This window comes from Eubalaena glacialis, chromosome 5 (genome assembly GCF_028564815.1).
Source record: "Eubalaena glacialis isolate mEubGla1 chromosome 5, mEubGla1.1.hap2.+ XY, whole genome shotgun sequence".
Lineage (NCBI taxonomy): Eukaryota > Metazoa > Chordata > Mammalia > Artiodactyla > Balaenidae > Eubalaena > Eubalaena glacialis.
In genome coordinates, this window is record NC_083720.1 from 96,227,357 (window position 1) to 96,246,304 (window position 18,948).

Sequence of the window (18,948 nt, forward strand, 5' to 3'; positions counted from 1 at the left end):
AGGAAAAGCTAAATGATATCCTACAAATAAATATACTTATGACATAAAATGATTGCACTTTACTAAGAAAGGGGTATAATGCTATTTAAGAGTATTTTATGTATGACTTTTGCCACCATCCTATAATTTTTTGCTTAATTTCTTTGTTTACTAGAGTTTATTTTCTAAGTGTGTGTGTTAACATTCAAAATAATCTTGCTAGATAACAGATACTAGCCAGTATTTATCAAAACACATGACTTGTGTTGACTCACAAAAGTGAATTTCTTAAGATAGGGTGTCTTACTAAAAAAGAAAAGAAAAAAAAACCCTGTATATATATATTTTTACTTTAAAGCTACAGGACAGGGGAGTATTGATTGGAATGTTCCTTATTTAGTTTTGGGGTTCAGGCTTGTTAAATAAAATACCATGATTTTAGAAGTCTGTAGTAAGAACATTTTTCAAATACATTTTTTATATTTCAGATGTAATGCAGTGCACTTTTATTTGAACAATAAAACATAATCTTTTGAGACCATGCAGGTCTCCCCCCCCCCTTTTTGAAAGTATGTGTTATGTATAACTGCAGACTATGTAAGGTATTTCTTTTCTCTTATTCTTTTAAGAAGCAGCTTAACTCTTGGACATAGCGGTTAGGTTAGTTCACACCTTAAATCCCAAAACAGTTAATATCCCAATTATTGTGTAATCTGTTTATACCAACCATTCCATTTTAGAGATACTTTTGTTTACTTGTGCCAAGAGAATCCCCATTTCATGCCTTTTCAACATATATTTCAACATATACCAATATATTCAAAAAAAGTAATTTTAGTGTTCATGTGAAAGATATTTTCCCTTTCTGTTCCCTGTTACTGTAAAGTTAAATCATTTTATTAGTAATTGAAAATTAATTTTTTTTGGTAATTACTATACTTACCTTACAGTCATTTTTCTTCTCAGGAAAAAGAAGGAGGTAAATAGTTCACTAACTGTTCCTGTCTTGTTTTTCATGAAAATATTATTCCATTTTTCTTTTGATTCAAATGACCTAATACACATTTCATAAAAACTATTTTGCACAATAGTTTGCACAATAGTGAATATGTTATTCACTTTAGTTTTAAAACAATACAAAGTGTTAGATTAAACTGGAAATCTCGCATTACAGAACAGAACATTTAAAGAATGACAAAACTTTCAAATAACAAATTTTTAAATCAGGATTATTTCAAAATGATTAAAATATCAAAGGAAAACCATTACACTGTTTTTCGTTACTAATATGGAGATTCAGTATTCCAGTACTCAATGTATTTTTACTTTAGATAAATGTATCTATTCAGATGTCTTTTAATATTAACGTTTGGGACACTTACATTATACTTTGTAAATTCTGGATGCTCCTGAATCTCTTTAGAAATATATATATCCTATTGATAAATGCTTAAACAAGTCACAACACTCAATTAACTGGTGTTCTTGTGAATCAACTGGTGTTAATTCCAGGTGACTGGAATTTAGGGTGAGAGCACCATTAGTGCTTTAATACTTAATCTACTGTGTTACAGACCTTGATTGCAAAAATACCATCACTTACCATTTTGGGTAAGTGAATATAGAGAAAAGTGTGCCACTGTGGCTTAGAAATTCTTAGAAATAAGAATTTCTTTATGTGACACTTGGAATGTAGGACTAATAGATGTGTTACAAGGGGTCTCATATTAGACTTCTACCTTTAAATGAATTCACACTTTTGAAAAGTAAAAGCCAATTTTGTATGCTCAATACTTAAAAATCAATGATAAGATAATACAAGAGGATATTTTTTAATGAGAGAAAAAAGCTAATTCTACATTAGGTATCTTTGGTTTTAAAAAGTAATGTATTAAAGAAATAGGAAAAAGAGAAGAAATTAAATCTGATTCCCAGGGAACACTTTAACAATTCCTTGTGAAAATATCCTTTAAAGTCAAACATTTCAGAAGGCATATATGGGAAATGAGAAATTTAAATGACTGTACATATATACAGTTTATGTATAATAGCCTACATTCATATTTTGACCTCCATTCCTATGTTCAGCACAGCGATGGATAAGAATTTCAGAAACTTTAGAAAGTAAATAAAATATATAGTCTTTGTTTTTAAGGAGTTTAAATAAAATTTAGAAAAAAGTGTGATGTAGTAAGAATAAAAGACAGGAATAGGCTAATAATGTTGAACTTTAAAAATGTTTAGTATGTCCATTTGCAAAGTACATGATTTCAGTTGGTTGGTTTGCCCAATATTTGCATGGTCATTTTGTACTGTACTCTGCAACTCAAAAGATACAAGGTATCACAATGTTTGTTACCAGTACATACATATACATAAGTGCTAACACTTCTTTTGCATTGGGCTTTATAATTGACAGACTTTTCCCGATATTCTCTACCAAGTAGACAGCCAGTTCTGATCATCCCCATTATCCAAATTTTAAAATGTATGTTTATGTATATGAAATTAGCAAGTTAAATATTCATAAATTTTATTTACCTCACAATATTCAAACTTAAAACAATGGAACATTTGTAAATGAGAATGTAATTTGTGACCCCAAAATGTAGCATAAAGGGTGGACCTACACTGGTTGAAGAGGTCCCAGTCCCGACTCCTGATACAGCTCAACAGAAGGAAGTCTTAGGAGTTTGAGGAATAGCTTGACAAACTCTTGATTTAAATTATATGAACAGTGAATGCATAAATATGAATTTTTCACTTTAGGATCTTTATCCTTTAATCAACTCCTTTTCTCCTGGATATCAAAAGATCAGATTCCCTAAGCTTATGTGCCACTGTGGAAGGGCCAACTCCTAATGTCATCAGTTCTCTGGGAAGAGAGGAATGCAGCAGCATAGAAGTTGCTTCTTTACTCTCACAATCTTTAGGCCAAGATATTTCCCTCTAAATTCCTTTCCACTTTAAATCAGTAGTCAGTAGCAATAGGTTGCTTGTTTTAACTTGACAAACGGATAGGGAGATAGATTGATAGGTTTTTACTCTTAAAAAGGAAATCCTATGTATAACATATATTGGGATGTGTGTGTTAACATTCAAAAATTCATGCATGGATTTATCAGCCGATTTGAAGGAAGATGACTTCCAGAATCCAGAGGAAAGGGTATATCTGGTACCCTTGGGTAGGTACATAATGAAGCAAGAACAGTAGCTTCAGTTTGACTTTACCCCAACATTGGTTGGAGCCTTCGTTTTAATCAACGTTTTATTCTTCACAACACAATCTGCCCTCTAGGTGTAGGGGTGACCCTTCTTTTAGGAAACTCCTTCATGTCATTCCCGTGTTTGCTTTTGCCGGGAACAGAAAGCCAAAAATTAGTCCATGTACATTTAGCCTATTCCTTTTAATCAGAAGACACCTAATGTTGCTGTTCAGGCTCTTGAAAGCTTATATAGGATATATGTTAAGCCCCAGTAAAGAATTCACCGCGCTGCCAGTGATAATTCCCCTTAACTCAGGAGATGGTACTTTACCCTTAACATAAGGTGTTTTGCTGCTCTTTATGATGTAAGAAAACACTTAAGTTGGGTCTGAAAATGTCTATTAGGACAGATGAGCCAATTAAATCTTTATACCACAGACTAAACTATGCCTAGTGCATAAAGGTTGTTGATTAAAACAATCCAGAAACACACGCCTCTCTCCAAACCGGCATTTCAGCAACATGTTGACTCCTGGGTAGTATAATCTATCTCAATCTCTAGCGGAAGCAATTGGGGCGCACAAAAAGACGTGGGGGACTACCTCCTGATCACATAAGGTTAAAACTTAAACCGTGACCCGATTAGTTTAAGTGAAAAAGAACGGAAAGGCACAACCCGAAGACCAACTTTCCAAGGTGAGCACTTCCCAGAAAACACCTCTCCCGGCCCCGGGCAGCAAACCCCACCCCCGACTCTGCAATTCCGGTCGAGCCTCTGAGGAGCTCCACCGCAGCAGCGCGAAAGTTTCGTGTGTGCGCAGTAGGCTTGCTTAGTGCCGCGTGGGAAAGGCGGGACTTCACTACCTCCTGCGTCATCTCTAGTGCGACTCAAGACGTCACTGGTGTGACTGGGAAAGTCAATTATGGCTGCCGGCGGGCTCCCGCCATCTTTACGCCCGGGGTCGCCGGCGCATGCGCGTAGCGGCCTCGGCGGAGCGGTATGCGCCGATAGTCCGTATTGTCCGCGTGCTGGATACAGTCGTGTGCAGAGATGCTGTGCCGGCTGAGCGTTAGGTGGCTGCAGCCGGGGCCTGCCCTGCAGCTCCGGGGCTTGGGCCCACCGGTCGCATCGGCCCCCACCGGCGGCGCCAAGCCCTCCGCTCTGCCATTGTGGGCGGTGGCATCAGTCTCTGCAGTTGGCCCGAGCGGCGTGGGTGGCTGGTACGAAGCCCTGGCTACGTCGGCGCCGGTGCAGGGCGCCGAGGACGTGCTGCTCTTTGCGCACACCGCCTCGGGCCTGCCCTGGTGGGGCAGCATTCTCCTCACCACCGTGGCCCTGCGCGGCGCAGTCACGCTTCCCCTGGCCGCCTACCAGCACTACATCCTGGCCAAGGTGAGGGGCGCCGAGCCGCGCATGGACCCGCTTCCGTGGTTAGGAGGGTCGAAGTCTACCCGGGGCTTAAGGTCCCCAGGTACTTCCGAAGTGCTTAGTGTTAGTCATCAGTACCAGTAAGGCAGTGAGCTACTTTACAAAAAGGAATTAACACAGGGCAGAAGTAAATGCAATTTTTGGTGGCTCTGTGACTGCCACAGAGCATATTAAAGATTCTTAATAGACTTCTGTTTTCTCAGTTGACATTACTGGGAAATCCAGGAATTGAAACATTAAAGTGCAGAATGTAGTTCTTATATAATCTTTATAATAACCCTGTGAAGTAGGTGCTGATATACGTTTTATATATGAGAGAACGAGACTTTAGAGGTTAAATAATTTGTCCAAGATCATACTGATGTACAAGATGGAGTTTGAATTTGGTTGCAACTGAGGAAATCTTAAATTAACATCTTATATGCAGACTTAGGGTTTCTTGACATGACCAGTAAACCACATTTTTAAATGAGCTGAGGGAATAGAGAGTGAAATTATGAATGGTTATGAATAAAGATCTTTTATGTTCTCATAACAAAGTCTACTTTTTCTTTAGCTAGGTGGAAAATTTGCAGCCAGAAATAAAAAACATTGCAAGGCATCTTAACCAAGAAGTTGCAGTTCGTGCAAATCAGTTGGGGTGGTCCAAAAGAGCTGCCAGGTAAGCTAATTCTGTGCATATAAGACCATGAAAATATATATACATATATATAATGTATAAGTGATATTTATTATGAGTTTTGGTATTCTGTAGCTTTAGCAGCAAAGTAGTTCTTTTTTCTCTTTAATATTTTAATAAGTTTATGTGGCATGGTAGTTTTATATACTGGACTGAAAGCAAAAAAAATAGAGAAACAAGAAGAGAGAGTTCCTTGTCCTTAAGGGACTTCAGGCTACTGAAAAAGACAGACATGTAATCAAATAATGACTGAACTAAGTACTGTACAAAAGATTATGTACAAGGAGTTGGGTCATCACGGAAAGTCAGGAAAGGCTTCACAGGATGATACTGTGACAGTTGTTGGGATTTTAGTCAACAAATGATACAGGTTATTTACAAACTTGACCTTTTGACAACATATAGCAGGTAGTAGCCCAAAGGAATGGGGAGGTAGAAAGTATGAATGCCATGGTAAAAGCAACTGGATAGGCAAGGTGTTGTCATTCTGCTGTGGTTACCCTGTGTAGTTGTCTGCCTGGGCTCTTAGAAAGCCGTTGCCCAAGGGTGCTTGACCATGGCACAGTTCTATGCCTACAGTCGTCCACTAGGAACTTCTAAGTCCACCTCCTTCTATCAGCCTAGCTAGTTCTGCTTAGTCAGTTTCCCAGATTCTGATCCTTACTAGACTGTGACAAAGTGTTCACCAGTTCACAGCAATGAGAAGAATAAGGGTTTTTTAGTATGAATATGTTATATATATATAGCTTTCCATATATTTTTATCTATATAGGTGTAAATTTGCCAACTATCTTCAGTATGAAATTGTGTTCCTCTTTATATAGAGTTAAAAAGACCTGACATTTTAAAAAAAATCATTTTTACAGCTTAATGTCTTTACTTGTTAAAATAGAAAGTTGGTAAACCTATAGTTTTAAAGTTTTACTGATCAGGGAAATCTGAGGACTACAGCTCTAGGCCAGAAGAACAGATTAGTAGCTGCTCACCTGGGTTATAAATGCAGCCTAGACAAGACTGTGGCACCTTGCTTATGCAGCACCGGCAGGATGATTGTCCAGACACAGCCTTAAACAGATGAGTGGCTTTCTAGGAAGACATATCTGAGGTTTCCTGCATTTTCAGTGGAGCTGTGTTTTGAAGCGTGAAAGGGAGGTTGTCAGGTGAACAGCCAGGAAACTGGGCAGTCCACACAGATGATATAATAACTTCCAAAGGCATGCTGATGTGGAAGTCTGATTTGTTGGATGACCCCAGTCATTCAAGGGACCAGAATATACAGGTGTCTAAAGAAGAGTAACAGGAAATAAAGTTGGAAAAGTAGGCAGAGGCTGAATTACAAAGAGCCTGCGATGTCTCCGTATACTGTCTTAATTCAGTACATTGTAATTTGATTAAATTCAGCAAACGTATTGAAAACCAACCTTGTACAAAACATGCTATGAGAGATTTAAAGATGAAGACCCAATACTATAGTCTAGAAAGTGGGACTTAAGAACAGAAATAACTAATATGGTTAATAGAGAAACAGAATAAGAAAGTCTTTATGAAAGAGTTGATTGAAGAGTGAAGACCATTTTGACGGGCCAAGAGCATACACAGGACAGAACCACATTGCAAGGTATGTTCGGGGATCAAGTGATTGGCTGGAGTGGAGAGATATGAGTAAAATGTGCTTTCACCTCTAGTATTTGTGATTTAAATTGTGGTCATACCATGTTAGTAGTGAAATTTCCCTCCTCAAAGCCTAGTTTGCCAGAGATCACCAGAAGCAAAGACTGTAGTCTGACAGTGTCAGATTTATCAAATTGTTAATGTAATTTGCGTACATTGCAAAAGAACTTTGAGTAAAAGGCTTTATTTGCCTTTTGTTTAGGCAGCCCCGTGGTATAGCTTACGACAACCAAAAATCCTGCATAAATCCTTTAGCCAGTAACCACAGCACGGGTGTGTTTGTGTTGTGGGGATGAAGCACTGCTAGTAGTCAAATGACATTTTCTCCTTTCCCTTTTTCCCTCTTCCCTCTTCCCTCAAACTAGGCTCACTTATCTAAAGACTACGCGGAGGCTCGTTTCAGAGCTGTATGTTCGGGATAACTGCCACCCTTTCAAAGCCACTGTGTTGGTCTGGATTCAGCTTCCAATGTGGATATTCATGTCTGTTGCTCTCCGGAATTTTAGCACAGGGGCAACACATTCAGAAGGTAGTTATTATTGAAGTCTCTTTCCCCCAAATAAGTTTTCTAACATTGTCTTTGTACTCTTAATAAAAAAAAAAAAAAGCAAAAAGTAAAAAACATCCATACTTCTCATAACTAGAATACACTTTTATCATCTCCCTTACAAGGGTATAGAATTTAAAATACTAAGTATAAAGCAAACTAGCTGTGTTGAGAAAACAAATCCATCTAGGAAGGACGTCATTAGTACTGCTTCTTGGAGGTCATGATAAAATTAGTGTTATAATTCCATAATATGGTTTCCTGGGCAAGAATTTTTTCTATTTATAAATTTAAGAAGCCAGAAAAGCTTTCACAGTTGTAAACATTAATTAAGAAAGGTTATAAACTAAAGGGCTTGTTTTTTACTTTCATTTAAAGGCATTTCTAACCAGAAAGTAATCTAAATAGACTTGAAAGAAAGTCTAATTTTTAAAATTTTTAAAATTTAAGTCTGAAAAGATTACTGCTACATATCTTTATTGTCTCTACATCTATTTACTACAAAAAGCTTCTTGCCTCTTTCTCAGTACAGGAAGAACTAACTTATGTTGTGGAATGAAAATAACCTGAATAAGAAGTGCAGATCTTTAGTGTGAGGAACACCTTATTGGAATTACTTCCCTCTGCTATTTTAGAAATTCTTTTGTTTTACTTATAAAAATGTTTCAGCAGGTTTTTCTGTTCAGGAGCAGTTAGCTACCGGTGGGGTCCTATGGTTTCCTGACCTCACTGCCCTGGATTCCACTTGGATTCTGCCTGTCTCCATTGGTGTCATCAATTTATTAATAGTGGAGGTCAGTGGTTTTAAATGAGATTTGCTTGCCATTTAAATCATTGGAGTTTTTGTTGTTGCTGTTCTGACCTGAAATGTAAATGTATTTGAGTTGGTGGCGATAGCTCTGAGCTAAAATTGAGACTCCTTAGTTTTGGTCACTGATCAGCTGTTGATAAATTGTCTTAGGCCAGTTCCTTAACATCTCGGGGGGTCAGAATGCTCATAATTAAAATAAGAGAGCTGAATTAGAACATTTCCAAAATGTCTTTTAGCTTTAAAATTATATGATTCTAATACATACAGTTTTGTGATTTGCTTTTTGGTAAAGACAGCAATTAAGATGCCTAATGAATCTGGTTTTCTTCCCACAATATATTGATGTTTTGTGTATATGTTTAATATGTCAATTTGTAGGTGGTCTGTACCTGACTGCCATTTTTTAGTTACACAACCTTAGAAAAGTCATAGAACTTCTTTATAAGATGGAGTGGAAAAACATACATATAAAATATGACCTCTATTCCATAAAGAACTGTTCTCAGACTCTGAGTAGAACATAGACTCTTTGAGCTAGAAGAAACCTTAGAAAAGACCTAACTCAGTTGAGATTTCACAGACCTCATATCCACTGTTCTCTGTTTGGGAAGTCTAATACACCCCTTATTTTTTCAGATGAGAAAAGTGAGGATGATACTCTGAGGTCTTGGGTGAAGTTTTCCTGAGGAAAGACTCTATGTGTAATCTAACTGTGTTAGCCTAAGAGCATCTAGCACAGTTCTGTTAACGTGGTTGGTAATTAGTGAATATTTCTTAGAAAGAAAGAATCGATAACACAGGGTCACAGTGAATAATGTCAGTCCTCTAGTCTTTCTTTTATTCCATCTAACGACCCAGCATGCATAAGTTTAATAAAAGCCTGTTCTTACTTAACATTCACCATGTGCCAGGCACTATTGTAAGCAATTTACATGAATTAACTCATTTACTTCTTAAAATAATCCTGTGATGTCGGTGCTACTATTATCCCCATTTTAAGGTGCAGAAGGTAAGGCACAGAAAGGTTGAGTAACTTGTGCAAAGTCACATAACCACTGAATGCAGGGCTGCCTTGTGAATCTAGGTAGTTTGAGTGTAGAATCTGTGCTTGTAATCATTAAGTTATGCTGCCTCTTAAATAAGTAATTCATAAACCATAACTGCCTTTCCTAGCCTTGGTTCTTTTCCGTACTCCACGTAGCCAGATCACAAACCTTTGAGATACCTGTTAAGTTCCTTCTTTATGCCAGGTCCTGTGTTTAGGTGCTAAAAAACAAGGACAGTGATTCATACATAATACCTATCTTGAAGGGACTTCAGTTTTACAGACAATCTTTAAAAAACATTGACTTGTAAAAATTATGCTGTGATACTGTTTAGATGAATCTCTTTATTGCTGTTATTTAAAGTTCCATTTAAGAATTGTACATAAATTTATCAGTTTTATTTTTAATTTTTATTGCTTTTCTTAAAATATAGGTAGAGGCCAGTCAAAAATTAGTTTGTATTTTAAAGCTTGTCTCATTTAATGTGCATTTCAATAATCAGCATGTGTTATATATTCTACCCCTTCAGATTTTTGCTCTGCAAAATATTGGACTGTCTCGTTTCCAGACATATATTACGTACTTTGTTCGTGCAGTATCAGTGTTGATGATTCCAATTGCAGCGACAGTACCTTCAGTGAGTAAGCACCAGTATTGCGCGAAGCATGTGCTAAATATAAATCTTCTGTTTCTAGCTTAGACTGGCTGGGATTCTGCCTCTTCTATTGAGCTTCCTCTGACTACTCAATCCCTTACTGGTTTCTGGGTTTCTGTAGTAACGAATCTACTGTCTCTATCACCAAGTGACATCTGAATATTTCTTGGGGGATTGGTTAATCTTCCTTTACGTGAATGTGTCTTAACCCTCCTATTAAACCAAACTCCTTTTTCCTCTTTTTTTTTTCTTAATCTTGCAAAGTACCTGACACAGTACTATGAACGTAGTATTTGCTCTGTTTGATTAACTGATATATTGAATTCTTTCTGTCTTCATAGACTGGTCCAAGGAATTTTAGCACTGAAAAAAGAAACAAAACTTTGTGCTAGGTTTGTATGGGTTCATATGTAATATTGTTTAATCTCATAACAGTTTTATGAGATACGTATTCTTGTCCCTATTCATATGTAATTAAACTTTTATAGAAATAGAAAAAGAAATGTTATATTTGCAGTTATTTCATATTTTTAGCCTTTTACTTCCATGGATACTTTAGTGCTAAGATGAGTAAAGCTATGTCAGGTATAGAGCTGTCTTAGCTCAGAGCCAACACATAGACCATAAAGTAGTAGTCATTTGTTGCTGGTAGTTAGAGTTATATCATTTATATAAAAGTAGTTTATAGGACTTGTCTTAGGAATCTGAAATAGTATGTTTTCATCATAAAAAATGTGAATTAAATGTTTGTTTGTTTTTTTAAGACACATTTATTCAGCATCATGATCAGACTATTACATTTAGCAATCAATAGCATGGGTGCAAAAAAAAAAAAAAGTCACAGTGAAGACCTTTGTTGGAATGCTTTACACTTTCCACAGAACAGAAACTGAAATAACCTGTTATACACTTAAGTCACAAATACAGTCCTCGAGTTTTTTTGCCCATACACATGAGTATTGTCTAAAACATGTCTTCTTTGTAGCATCTAGGCTCTGCTACCACTGTGCTTGGCTGAGTTCACAAATCTTTTGTACCCTGTAGCTTCCCTGTCACTTCTCCGCCTCTCCTCTCCTGCTAAGCTTTGTTTCCTGGCAGTAATTAAAACCTTCTGCCACTGCCATAGCTACTGCTGCTGCTGGAACCACCATAGCCACCTTGGTTTTATCGTTTGACGAAGTACTGGCCTCCACCACCATAGAGGCGAGAACTTTTGCCTCCAAAGTTTCCTCCTTTCATCAGTCCAGAATTTGAAGATTGACTGTTGTAAATGCCAGAATCGTTGTAGCTTCCGCCACCTCTGAAATTGCTTCTGTCATTACCAAATCCATTATAGCCATCCCCACTGCTACCATAGCCACCACCACCATGGCTGCCACCAAAGGCATCTCGACCACTGAAGTTTCCTCCACCACCAGAGTTGTCATTCCCACCAAAACCACCGCCACGACCACCACCAAAGTTTCCAGAACCACTTTGACCTCTTTGGCTGGATGAAGCACTAGCCTTCTCTTGCTGAGATAGGGCTTTCCGTACTTCACAGCTGTGGCCGTTCACAGTGTGGTATTTCTGAATGACAATTTTGTCTGTGGAGTCATGGTCACCAAAGGTTACGAAAAGCAAAGTCTCTCTTTTTGCTGCTGCCTTGGTTAGTCATGATTTCGATCACTTCAGTTTTCCCATACTGTTCAGAATAATCTCTTAGGTGATGTTCTTCAGTGTCTTCTTTAATGCCACCAACAAAATCTTTTTCACAGTTAAGTGGGCACCAGGTCTTTGAGAATCTTCTCTTGAGACGGCCCTCTTTGGTTCCCCAACTCTCCCATCCACCTTGTGTGGCCTTGCCTTCATGGCCGCATCCACCTCCTCCACAGTGGCATACGTGACAACCCTGAAGCCTCTGGAGCGCTTGGTGTTTGGATCCCTCGTTACCACACAATCTGAGCATTCCCCTTTGCTGAAAATGGCTCCCCAGACTCTCATCGGCTGTTTCAAAGCTCAAAGCTCAAACCTCCGATGAAGAGCTTCTGCAGATGTTTGGGCTATTTGGGAGACTCCGACTAGACATGACGGCAGTAGATGGGGGAGACTTCAACGACGCTTACTTGGCGGTGTCCATGGGCTCAATGAAATGTTAAATGTTTTTAAGCTGTCACTTAGACGTAGTACCATCATTAATCCTGTGTAAAATAAATAAGTTTCCTTGTTTCTAAAATAGACACCATAAAGTCTGTGAGAATTAATGAAATGACAAGTGTCTGTTATAGTACTTTTCATGTAATGATAATATTGTTATAAAATACTCTGTAAAAACAGAACAATACAAATTCACTGCATTTCTAAGGAGAAATAATACCAGTTATAACTGAGGAAACTCCCAGATCAAGTAAAATAGGAGCAGTAAAGTTTTAGTGAGAGGTTGGATTTGAAGTGAGTAACAGAGATCTGAAAAACGGTCTTTTTTTTTTTTAAAAAGCTTTTTTTTAAAACTTACTTATTTTATCTTATTTATTTTTGTCTGTGTTGGGTCTTTGTTGCTGTGGGCAGGCTTTCTCTAGTTGCAGCGAGCGGGGGCTACTCTTGGTTGCGGTGCGCAGACTTCTCATTGTGATTGCGGTGGCTTCTCTTGTTGGGGAGCATGGGCTCTAGGCGCGCAGGCTTCAGTAGTTGTGGCTTGCAGGCTCTAGAGCGCAGGCTCAGTAGTTGTGGTGCACGGGCTTAGTTGCTCCGCGGCATGTGGGATCTTCCCGGACCAGGGCTCGAACCCAGGTCCCCTGCATTGGCAGGTAGATTCTTAACCACTGCGCCACCAGGGAAGCCCTGAAAAACAGTGTCTTAAGTACCCAAAAATTCATTCCCTCAAATACAGGAAATTCTGAATTAGGTATTTCAATGTAGAGCTGATGTAGCATCCCTGTGAAGACTTGAGAAAGGCAGCCTGCTTCTCTCTCAGTGCTGCATTGTCCACAGCCTGTAATGGTCTTGAAGGCCGCAGGATAGTCGTGATGGCCACTGGAGCTTGTTATCTTGAGAGAATAGTAAAAGTTCCTCAAGCGCAGTCAGCCCCTTTCAGGACCCTTGCCGGGTGCCCCACCAAACACTGTGCTTCCATCTTAAATATGTGGCTGTACCTAACTGCAGAAGAGGTTGGGAAGGATAGTCTTCTTTTTCTTCTTTGTAGATGGCAGTATACCCTGCTGAAAATTAGTATTTTTTTTTTTACTAAGGAAGAAGAATGTTACTTAGTAGGCAGTTTTTAGTCTGACGTAGTTGAGGCTCAGGATACTGTTCGCTTCGTGGATAAGTTTGACGATGATGGTAGTTAATATTTATTCAACATTAACATTGTACCAGGCCCTTTTTAAAATCATTTACATATATTAGTACACATATTTCTCCCAACAATGCACTGAAGTAGGAGCTATTATAATCTCCACTTTACTGCTGAGGAAACTGAGGCACAGAGAGGATAAGTAACTCATCAAGGTTACTCATCTTTTAAGTGGCAGAGTCTAACACATTTCCAGGCCGTTTGGCTCTTACTCTTAACTACTGTGCTAACTTGCCTTTAAGGATGTATTGCTTACTGCCCTTAAAAACTTGCTCTGGAACAAATGCAAGTGCTTAATATGGGCCACATACTGTGCTTACCACTCTACCTGAATTTTCTCATTTATTCCTCACAGCATCTCTTTGAGGTGGGTACAGTTCTGTCTCCATTTTATAGAAGAGAAAACTGAAACAAGAAAAATAACGTACCCAAAGTTAAATAAATAGATTTCAAACTCAGGCAGTTTGACTCCGGGACCTGGATTCAACCACCACATGGTCTTGCCTCTGGGGACTGATTACCTTCTGATGCCAAAGAAAGGCTTGGGAAAGATGTATGTATGTACGGGAATGTTTTGAGAGGCCACAGAACTTAGTCTTTGACCTAAATAAGTCAATCTGAATGGTAGTAAAAAAGAAAGTTGAAGATAATGCTGAGACTCTTTGTCTCAGGAAAAGGCAAAGATAATGCAGTCCTGACTACACTTAGAAACTGGTTAGTGGGAAAAATTTGCAAGATAGGTGACTGTATATAGGTCTAGGGGGGCTAAGTTTGCCATGATAAATGGCCGTGCCCCCAGTAGCGTACCTTCAGTGTAGCAGCCTGTCAAGATTCTTGGTGGGGAAAAAGTATGCTTAACTGCCAGAGACGGAGGTGAGATCTCTCTTGGACCTCTGCTTGGGACCTGTTCTCTGTCATCCACTTTCTGTCATGAATACCTCTCCTTTTTGTTTCTTTTCACTTTTGAGTCTTCCTGTCAACTTCCTTACCTGTATTAGATCTGTCACAGGTATCTAATAGCTACTGAAGGTCTTGGTCAGTCCTGGTGTACTTATATTTGCAGAGATTGTAATTTTTTTTTTATTGCCTACCTATTTCTAGACACTGGTGTCCTTGGAGAATGGAGAGATGCTAACTTTCACGTCCTTTCTTCTCTTTACAGTCGCTTGTTCTCTACTGGTTATGCTCCAGCCTCATGGGCCTTGCACAGAACTTGCTGCTGCGTTCTCCTAGATTCCGCCAACTTTGTCGAATACCGTTGACCAAGTCAGATTCAGACACTCCTTATAAAGACCTCTTTGCTGCCTTTTATGCCAAGTTCATTTCAAGAAAATGACATACTTTCTAGTAATTTTGAAACAATTACAAGTTTCACTGTTAATGTATTTAGAAGATTTAGAAATTCAGATATGGTTTAATTTGCTTTTTAAAATCATGAGCTCTGTGAAGTACTGTGGATTAAGATATAATCCAGATATATTTGACAGTACTTAAAATCTTTTAAGTGCTAAAAATGTAGTATGTTCAATTATATAAAAGTGGGATCAAAGTGTCGGGCCCTGTTTATAAAATTACAACTTGCGAGAGGTGCTAGAACGTTGGAGAACAGGACTAGAGAAGTTTTATAAAATAAAAGAATCCAAAAAAAAAAAAAGAATCCAATGAAGTGATTCTTAAAATTTTGGGGGTGTGGAGGATCATAGACCCGTTTGATCATTTAATAAAGCCATGGTTTTCTCTTCAGAAAAGTCCTGGAACTCACAACATGGAGGCCTTTATTGACCCCCCCTTCTGGTAATTCCTAGTTAATAAGTATTATTCTAATGGAACATACATTGATGATGAGTTAATGTGTGATTTTAAAATGAAGAGGACTTGAGAGACATGCAGTGGAGTGGTCCGCGCATGGAAGAAAGTACCTAGTAGGGTAGGTAGTGTTGCTCCTCAGCCTTGCTCTGAAAGGATACAAAGGGTGTACATTTCCTTTCTCTATAATTTAAGAAGTCCGGAATACAGAGCATAGAACTAAGTCCTGCTAGAGCCCAAAGTAGAAAATCGTAAGCTAATCATATAGAGTATGAAGGAACCCAATATCTCTGATAATCCTTTAAGAAAGTGAAAAACTGGTACTAGGGTCAAGGTTATGCTAATTGGGAGACTCCTTTAGACCTGTACACCTTGGTATGATAATACATAACATTAAATTGGTCTGAGGATCTTATATATTATAAAATTCATAATTTCATAGCTTGGAAAAAAGGATCAAAGTAAATTTTAAAAGCTCAAAAGATCAGGATAGTATTTAGCAAGTTTTAAAAATAATGACTGAATACATGAAGATACATTAGTTACACTATTACTAGAAATTAAATAGTAGATGAAGAATCATCTTATTCAGCCAGAGAGCATGCATGTGAGCGTTGTGTATTCACTCATTAGAGAATGTAGGTAGATCACATAATTGTGAAATAAGCTTGTTGTGCAGAATTCTGGAGACAGAGCTGTTTGAGTCTTTCCTATCATCTCAAAGTACAGTAGACCCTTCTGTCTCCTAGCCCCAAAGCCACAACCATTAAGAGCTTCAAACTGTCAGCAGCTAGAATCCCAACAAACAGCTGAACCAGACTTCATTAGATAAGGACTAACATAGCCACAGAGAGGGAATGATTCTGTGACTCTTGAACATATTAACTTGACTGTAGTCATTTGTGGAATACAGTTTCAAAGTAAAAAGGACTATTAGAAAACTTTGAACTTTATTTGGTAATTGTATTGCTCTTATTAATATTGCATTGCTGTTTTGGAATTCTTATTGTCAGGTAAAATATATAATGATGTTTACTGGTATATTTGTTTTCTGTGGATGCTGTTAACAAAATCTTTATGCTGCTTATGCACCAAGAAGAAGATGCTATTGAATGTGTTTGATATTATAAGATATATCTCTTTCAAATTTTTCTTTTAAGGGATAGATTTAGGGATTGCCCCTGAGGTCCTACAAAAGAGGGTCCTCCCCACAGTTCTCCACCGGTATGCTCAGAAAGCCTAGCCTTCATATCTGTTTCACCTAAGACCTTCCACAATCTCAGTTAAGAACTGATGAAATAAAATTCATGTTTGATGGCAAGATGAGAAAAGTTTAAACATAAATTTTTTCTTTGTCCCTTTGGGCCTCCTCCCTCCCCTTTAACAGGTATTGTGCATCTGCATTAACCAGAGCTCTTTGAGAGATGACATTCCTTAATCTCATTAAGGGACACTGACTCTTAGGAGATAACCTTCCTTCTTGTAAGGGACCATGATGACCCATGACCCACTATTTGCTTTGTACCTGTAGGTCTGGATCGTGTAAACTGTTAATAATACGTCATTTGACATAAACTAAACCCTTTGTCTCAAAAACGTACATAACTGTGCTTTGACCCCTAATTGGCAGAACAGTCCCTGGAGCTTTCTGAAAGTCTATCTCTCAGATTATAACCCTCAAATTGGCTTGAAATTTTTCCATATTTTTCTTAAACGGTTGATGAATTTTTCTGTTGACAGGACTGTACATAAAAGCACTTTGATCCTGGTTGATTCCTGTCCATAGCAACCACAAGGCCTGGCAATTACCACAAAAAAAGAAAAACATTACCAGCTGAGGAATGGCAGCAAAAGAGATTAAACCAAGAAAGCACTTTTACACAGAAGCCTTGCCTAGTTCCTAGAGCAGTAACTTTTGCTTTGCTGTAACTTGAACATGAGAGAGATCCGACACAACTGTCCCAAAGGAATATGTAACAAGAGAACCCTGTTCCCTTGTATTCTCGCTGACTACCTTCTTGACTGCCCAGTTTTTACGTAAGTTTTGCAAGATAGTCTTACCTTTAATTGCCTAGGCCTCTACTGCTGATTTTCTTCTGTAAAATGAGGACTTCTGGGTGTTTGAGAACAAAAACCTTGATGGAAAGACCTTAAAATCAAAATAAATGCTTTAAGAAAGCAGCCCGGCTTCCCTGGTGGCGCAGTGGTTAAGAATCCGCCTGCCAGTGCAGGGGACATGGGTTCGAGCCCTGGTCCGGGAAGATCCCACATGCTGCAGAGCAACTAAGCCTGTGTGCCACAACTACTGAGCCTGCGCTCTGGAGCCCGTGAGCCACAACTACTGAGCCTGCGTGCTGCAACTACTGAAGCCCGCATGCCTAGAGCCCGTGCTCCACAACAAGAGAAGCCACTGCAATGAGAAGCCTGTGCACTGCAACGAACAGTAGCCCCCACTCGATGCAACTAGAGAAAGCCCATGCGCAGCAACGAAGACCCAATGCAGCCAAAAATAAATATAAATAAATAATTAAAAAAAAAAAAAAGCAGCCACTGTTATTGAGTTATTCTGTCTAAGGCAACAAAAAAATTTCTATCCTTGAAAGTCCCTGCTAGACTCCAGAGGGCCAAGAATTTCTTGAAAAAGAAGCCTCTAGGGAAAATGCCCCATTTCTATCTTTCCTATTTTGAGAAAATTTTATGGTCATGCTCCTCTTCCTCTGTATCCCTGATATGGCAGTTATATTTGTTTTTCCTTAGTTGAGAAGGCAGCATTGTATTTAATTTAGCCTTGGTTTTTGTCTTCTGGCTAAATTGTAGCTCTCCGGGGAAACTTAAAACTGGAATATGAAATATACCTAACTATATCCCTTTCATTGCAGCTGCATTTCTGCATGTTCCAACGGTAGTACAATTGATAATTTGAGGAATTTCTTCTAATTATAACCTCAAACTTCCTGGCTTTTCTGTGAGTGATGGATGCTTCTGAGGGTAAGGAGTATTAAAAATATGAATTCTGTATCTGAGAGAATTAACAGCTTTTTATTCCATGTTATTCCAAATGTGTCCCATGTGTTGCTATAGGTAGGAAACTCTTCTTTTGTGGTTTCATTATAGAAGCTTCAGTTGTGCTTATATGAGTTTTCAAATACAGATGTTCCATTTTGGGATGCAAGTGAGAACCCGAAATTCCCATTTAAAATTACAGTCACAACCAAGTAGAGATTTTAAAGTGAAATATCTTCTTCCTTATCTTTAACTCTCACCTATCTACATCATAATGTGTTACTTTACTTTAAAATACACTCGGTCCTCATTATTCACAGTTTCATATTTGTGAATTCACCTACTCACTAAAATTTATTTGTAAAATGCTCGTGATGTTTTTGCTGTTACTAGCAGACATGTGGCTGCACGCTCAGAGCAGCAAAAAATGAGACCAGTGCACACATTCCCAGCAGCAGTCAAATCAAGTGACACGGCGTTTTGTTTCAGCTCTCATGCTGTAAACATGTGTCCTTCTTGTGGTCTATTTAGTGCCGTGTTTTTCTCATTTTTACACTTTTTGTTGATGATTTCTCTGTTTAAGCTGGCCCCCAAGCACTAAGTACAAGGAGACTGTGATGCCCTCACAGAGAAAATGTGTGTTAGGTGAGTCTCTTCCCAGTGTGAGTTACGGTGCTACTGGCCATGAGTTCAGTGTTAACGAATCAACAATATATATTACATAAGGTGTCTTTAAACAGAAACACACAGAGGACGTGATTATGTCTTGATTGGTTGATGAAATT

General features: G+C 38.4%; 1 protein-coding gene and 1 pseudogene across 1 annotated transcript; one reads left to right on the forward strand and one right to left on the reverse strand.

Moving 5' to 3' along the window:
- The first annotated feature begins 4,121 nt into the window (after positions 1-4,121).
- On the forward strand, positions 4,122-16,208 carry LOC133092264 (cytochrome c oxidase assembly protein COX18, mitochondrial-like). The gene is made up of 6 exons (XM_061191511.1): positions 4,122-4,578; positions 5,175-5,275; positions 7,330-7,493; positions 8,181-8,305; positions 9,898-10,005; positions 14,517-16,208. Exons 1-6 carry the CDS (start codon positions 4,237-4,239, stop codon positions 14,688-14,690), a joined length of 1,014 nt encoding a protein of 337 aa, XP_061047494.1. The 5' UTR covers positions 4,122-4,236; the 3' UTR covers positions 14,691-16,208.
- On the reverse strand, positions 11,094-12,935 carry LOC133092479 (heterogeneous nuclear ribonucleoprotein A1-like 3; annotated as a pseudogene).
- Positions 16,209-18,948: the final 2,740 nt, after the last annotated feature.